The sequence below is a fragment of the Serpula lacrymans genome, assembly GCF_000218685.1.
Source record: "Serpula lacrymans var. lacrymans S7.9 unplaced genomic scaffold SERLAscaffold_2, whole genome shotgun sequence".
Taxonomy (NCBI): Eukaryota; Fungi; Basidiomycota; class Agaricomycetes; order Boletales; family Serpulaceae; genus Serpula; species Serpula lacrymans.
Window position 1 is genome coordinate 3541442 of NW_006763291.1, and position 6000 is coordinate 3547441.

The 6000-nt window shown below is 44.7% G+C and overlaps 2 protein-coding genes across 2 annotated transcripts; one reads left to right on the top strand and one right to left on the bottom strand.

The window, feature by feature from the left end:
* Nucleotides 1-115: 115 nt before the first annotated feature.
* On the top strand, nucleotides 116-2729 carry SERLADRAFT_458586 (uncharacterized protein; the record flags this gene model as incomplete). The annotated part of the gene is made up of 20 exons (XM_007314254.1): nucleotides 116-282; nucleotides 333-412; nucleotides 508-615; nucleotides 670-751; nucleotides 805-818; nucleotides 881-979; nucleotides 1034-1043; nucleotides 1102-1119; nucleotides 1174-1199; nucleotides 1248-1273; nucleotides 1325-1359; nucleotides 1418-1442; nucleotides 1499-1510; nucleotides 1571-1626; nucleotides 1690-1790; nucleotides 1845-1904; nucleotides 1974-2001; nucleotides 2059-2201; nucleotides 2252-2390; nucleotides 2456-2729. 18 exons carry the CDS (start codon nucleotides 551-553, stop codon nucleotides 2519-2521), a joined length of 1005 nt encoding a protein of 334 aa, XP_007314316.1.
* Nucleotides 2730-2837: 108 nt separating this feature from the next.
* On the bottom strand, nucleotides 2838-4617 carry SERLADRAFT_458588 (uncharacterized protein; the record flags this gene model as incomplete). The annotated part of the gene is made up of 6 exons (XM_007314255.1): nucleotides 2838-3212; nucleotides 3293-3567; nucleotides 3633-3987; nucleotides 4042-4075; nucleotides 4134-4236; nucleotides 4292-4617. The coding sequence occupies 5 exons, from the start codon at nucleotides 4163-4165 to the stop codon at nucleotides 3045-3047; spliced, it is 864 nt and encodes a 287-aa protein (XP_007314317.1).
* Between the last annotated feature and the right edge of the window lie 1383 nt (nucleotides 4618-6000).

Here is a 6000-nt window from a genome sequence, read left to right on the forward strand (position 1 = left end):
CTTTGACCCGTGCATGTTGGTGGTTCAGGTTTCAAGTTGGTTCAACTTGAGCGGAGTCACATCAACGCGCGCCGGGTTGTCAAAAATTCATTATCATGGCATTTGCCGGACCATGCTCAGCCTGGACCATTCAATATTGTCTTGATACACATACAATAGTCTCCCAAATTCACATAGGTGTCAATGCAGAATCATGATGGGTCTCAACGGTGTGCCATCATGATACGCTATGTGACTATCATTGGACGTTGATATCCGTTAGCTGCGGCTCTAAAACTGATTGTAAGGTACTCACCCATGTTTACCGGCACCGCTCACATGTTTTATTTTAGTTTGGCACCTTGCCATAATATTATTATTTTGAGTCATTTTCATGGCATCGCTTTGATGAAGATGACAATGATAGCACCAGGTATTGCCGGTTACATTCAATCTACGACTCTCATCTTACTCATAGGCTTTTGACAACAACGTCTCTCCTTCATTTTGCTCAACGATATATAATAGCCAATATCCAATACAAACATCTCTCCGCTCCAAACCGCTGAATATGACTAGCAGAGTCCTTGTACCGACCTTAGGGGCTGTCTTGATTGGCAACTTTATCTCGACTACGCAAGTCCATATCTTTTCGTGTCAGTTACAAGTTGCATTGACCACTTTTTTCAGACTGTATGGCATGACGTCTATGCAGATATACTACTACTACTCGAAATTTTGGAACAAGGACGCTAGGAATATCAAATCTGTCGTACGATATTTCATCAATGATCTGGGATGTGCTTATACTAACTTGATATTCAGGTCTTACTCCTCTGGTATGACCATTAAGATAGAGCTCTGCTCGCGGAAAGCTGAACACCGATGTGTTCATTTTCAGGCTTCTTGAGACTGTCCACACATTTCTCATATGTTCCTTCACATGGCGTTCCTTAGTACTAGAATTTAATGATCCTGCCGCTCGCGCGAGAACGCAAGTGTGAGTTTTCCCTATTTAATAATCGCCAGGATCTTGCTCAAAATCCTTCTATAGGTCTGACGACGTAAGTTCATGCTTATGTGATTGTCAAAAAGATTTTATCGTTCGTGGTTTTTGTATAGGTAACAACAGGCATCACGGTAGGTTTTCTCTGTACGCAGCTTAATCCGATTTTGCTCATCCTTACATCTTAGGGTTCAATCATTTTCTTGGTCCATTGGTACATGCTGACGTCTTTTTGTGTGCCGCCACGCTGATTTTATGTTAGTTTCTATGCACGTCGGATATGGATTTGTGAGTATGTTTTGATCAATTATATGAATACTGAGACTGACGTCACCGTAGTGAGTTTACGCAATAAATTGTTGGTTAGCATCGTGGTAAGCCGATGTCAATCAAGCTGTCTGGTCTTTCGAAATGAAAAGCAACCATCTTTAGTCCATCCTGGCTGTCTGTCACTTTGGTGAGTGGATATCCTTTCTTGCGCGGTGGGATTTGATTCTATTAGAGACCCTGAAGTACTCGAAATCGGTAAGTAACACAAGTCAACGTCTGCGTCTGTGTGTAATTGTCTATGGAATGTTCACGTAGGTGTCATGGCTTTGACTTTCAAATGGCCCGAATTCTCTCAATTTCACAGGATAGAAGTAAGCTTAAGCTTGCCAACTCAGTCGATCATGCTAACATTTATAATCCTAATCTGGCGATAGCCATATTATACAGCATCTCTCGCTGTTGCTGCAGCAAATGATATCATCATCACTGTATCAATAGTCTACCTTTTGGCCAGCAGACGTAGTGGGTTGAAAAGGTGTGAGACTTTATACGTGTCATTTTCAATACTCCAGCTAACTTGATTTGCAAGCACAAACACAATTGTCTCCAGAATTATATCATATGTCATTAGCTCTGGGGTTTTAACAAGGTGCGTCTAGTTTCGAGGATATGCATGTGATGTGACTGACTACTGACTGCTGGATTTGTCGATTAACAGCGTGACAGATGTTGCTATCTTGATTTGCGTATGTCAGCTAGCCTAAGGTATCCCTCCTTGTGCTGAAATCCAGAGTTGAAAATAGTTTGTCACTATGCCTGGCAACTTAATCTATCTTGCACTGTACCAATTCATCAATAACCGTATGTGTTCTACAATATCAATATTCAATGTCTGCGATAAAGGTACTGATATTGATCCAGTTTATGCGAACTCTTTGTTAGCTACGTATGCTCCTTGTGTCTTGCTCCTCGTGTTAAGCTAAATCAGTTCTGCAGTCTTAATGCGCGGGAGTCACTTAGAGAAGTCCCGGCATCGGCCAACATTCTTTCACAAGGTGTTATTTTGTCAGATTTCCGAGCCATGCCGGGATCCCATTCTCATGTTGAATTGGAGGCTGATGGATCTTCCACCAAGGTACAGTTTTCTGAGAGCACTATGTGATCCTCCGAAAATTCATGATATATTCCCAAATCACGTAGGAACCAACAACCCTAACAAGACTCTCGTTTGGGAGTTCAGAACCTGCATACAACAAGTTCTCTTGATGCGGCGCCACGAGTTGACCCAATCCAGACTTCAGAGAGGGAACAGAAATTACTTCTCGCCAATTAAACTTGAATAGAAGCTTTGGGACGCTGACAAGCAATATATTTATTTTACATGATATGGATAGTGAATCTACTTATATATAATAGTACCACTGGTATCACGATGTCACTCCTTCAGGCTGCCCAAATTATTAATAATCCGACACACTGACTCCTGGCTCGAGCTCAGTTCGAACAGGTTCTCGTTCTCCCCTTGTCTCATACTTGCTCACTATTTATTATGACCGAAGGTAAGCTCACATCACCGTTCCTGAAGTCTCACTTATTGAGATATATTCACGAGCTGCTGTAGGCTAGGGGAAATAGCATCGCGAGGGGTATTGAAGAGTTACGATATGTGCAATATATGCCGCATTTTGTTTTACAGTGACCGGAAAATATGTTCCAAACGAGCTACAAAAGAAGCATCGACTCGGATATCCAGACACTATCCAGAAGGAGCGATATACCTTTATTTATTTTACGAGATTGGTGAGATCATCCGTCCATTACCCGCACTCACGCCTCTTGTAATGTGCTCAACAAATACTCCAGAGTACAGCAAAGTTTCCTTGTCACCTTCTTGAATACCGTAATCGACAACGTTGGCTTGTTCAGCCGGCGTATCAGCTGGATTTACCAGAGGTAACTGCACAAGTACCAGAAGTGTGATGTTAGCTCGCCTGACATGTATGGTGTGGGAGGAGAACACAGCTAGTAACAACCTACCTTCAGAACGCCAAAATGATAGTCGCCTTGTCCAGTAGCGCCCGCTGATGTGGTAGGATTTGAAAGGACGCCTGTCACTGCCTGAAGGGGGGCATCATCGGTCGAGTAGTAGACACCTAGAGTTCGACTTTCCCAGTTGATTTGGACGGCGAAGTTATGCCAATTTTCCATCGTGAAAGGTGTGTAGAAAAGTAAGTTTAGGGCATGATCGCGGACTTTGAGGTAGTGGGCTTTTGGCGCAGGCAAGGGTCCAGTGGGGTCGGTGAAAGGAGATCCTTTAATTGCATATGTGGAATTTAAAAAAAATTGTTTGATCCCGTCTCGTTACGCTGTCACTCACCTACTTGAATCTCAAATACATGGGATCCGTCGTTTGGTTCAATCCAGACGATCTGATATTCGTGTGTATAGTTGAGAGGGAAGAGCGTGTTTCCTTTGATCGAGACATGGAAGACGGTAGTCCCGACTTCCATTATTCCATTCAGGTAGGTATGGTTCCCGTCTATCTGGGCAATGAACCCAGTTCGTCGAAAGCCATTCTGAGGAGGTGAGCCACCTGGGATGAAGATGGATGTGTTGTCGATGGATATTGAGATGGCTTGTTCGATAGGGTGTGTGAGAACAGGAACAAAGGGAATCATCTCCTTGTTCCAAAGCGGTGTTGGTAACGTTGAATGCCCAAGTAGCTGGGAATACTGAGACAATGTGAGTGATGAGCAGAAACTAGAACAACAAATATAATTTTTCACATAAGTTGCATTTTCCGTACTCCCTTTCACGACGCTAGAAAGGCATCAGCGTAAACTTTCAAAGGGGATGCTGTGCGAACGGAAAAACGAACGTTAAATAAGGACCTATAGAATTGTCAAGCATCTCCCCAGTCAAGTTGAATGGAGCTCGTCCATCGTAAATCAACGGTGTTGCTGAAGACAGGCAGAGTAAACCTAATAACAAGGTGAGTGAAGCGAACAGCATGGTGACAAAATGCAAGTACTATACCGTTGGTCTCATCAATGTTTTATGATATTGAGAATGTAGCGTGGAGAAATGTCGGAGCGTTGGAAGGAAGTATATCGGCGCATGAACTAAGACCATCCCGATGGGAAACTGCGAAGTTGTTTCAAAAGCAGTCAGGGTGGGATGAAGGATGGCCGACGATGCTTCGACAATAGTCAGCTGGCCACGGCTACACTCTTCGGTATCAAGGAAATATATTCCATGCTGGTAACGTTTGAGGTTGGTCTCCGACGAACGATCACTAGACATCCACACAAGTGGGGCCCCACGAATAAACAAACAGGAGTCAAAACGTTCCAGCCCGAGGGCACTACCGCTCTTGGAATATACAAGAAATCACATCAGATTGCGATGCTTACGTCATCCACATCCACATCCACAGCAGTATATAAAAGATATGGGCGTTATTGAAAATGTTCGACTTCAAAGCCGCCAATATGTCACAAGGCAATGGAGACGGAGACCAGATTTAAGCAGCTCTCACCCGCGGGCCTTCTTCGTTTTGGACTTACAGCAGCACGGTGCACGGACGTGATTTGTCGTTCTTGGCTTCTCATGCCCATGGTACACTCGCGCCACCAAAGACCAGCCGTCATTCCTCGCATACCTTGCACGATGCTACTGTTATAGAGAAGGCTTCTGCTGGAACGCTAAAGAGTGTAAAGTAGGTTAAGAGGCCACTGACGCGGCCGAAGGTCGCGAGGTGGTGGTAGCTGTCGAGAAGAAGAGGGAGCGATAGTGACCCAGATTACCCCCCACTAAGGAGAGAGGGCTAGGTAATTCCGCAAGTTGCTCTTCAGTGGTCAGAGTCATCTCTTTATATAGCAAACTGGCAGGCAGTGCGTGAAGCACTTGAGTCATTCTCGAGGTAGTTCCATGTGGTGCGAGGGCCAGGCCGGCCTATCCATCCACCGGGCCCCTACTCCGTGGGAGAGGACATCAGTTTCCGGATTGTCGGGGGAAGTAAAAAAATACTTAGTTGGCTTGAGGCGCTTGAGGTATCGGGCAGATTGGGGACTCCGAAAAGTTGAAGTCCTAACACCAATTTCGACGTGCGTCTCTTCAGTGCCATTAATACCATTTGTAACGTATGATTAGTACGAGTTTTTTAGAGTGAGAGATTAAATGAAAAGATACATTTCTTTCGTCAGCGATGATGTAAATCGATTACAAAGCTGAAAACTCACTATAGAATCCTAAAGACCTATCTCCGAACATGACAAATCAAATGCAATTAATCTGATTGGCTGGAGGTAAGCAATGACTCATCCGCAGTAGAAGGTGCAATGATCACGCCATAAGGCGTGGACCAATAGCGTATATATCTCAAGGTCACGTCATAACACGTGCCATTCCTTCTCGAACATTCCATAAGCGCGCGCCTATTCGGTCACGTGCCACGGTCCGGGGGTACCGGGCGCTAAAGTATTGACGCTCGGCCTTATTTGCCGGGTGTGCTTTAACGCTTATTCTTGATCTGCGGTCATCTGATTAGATCTAAGTCTTATCTTATCTACCTTTCCGGTTTACGTAGGCGCCGGGGGTAGATAACCATTCGGGTATCTTGATTTCGCTTAGGTTAGGTTAAGGTGGCGATCGAACGAAGCCGCGAAGCGGCTGAGTGAGATCGGTGGGCTGGAGGCGTGATGAAGAGATACCAGACTGCCCTCAATGGAGGTAGACGAGCAGTT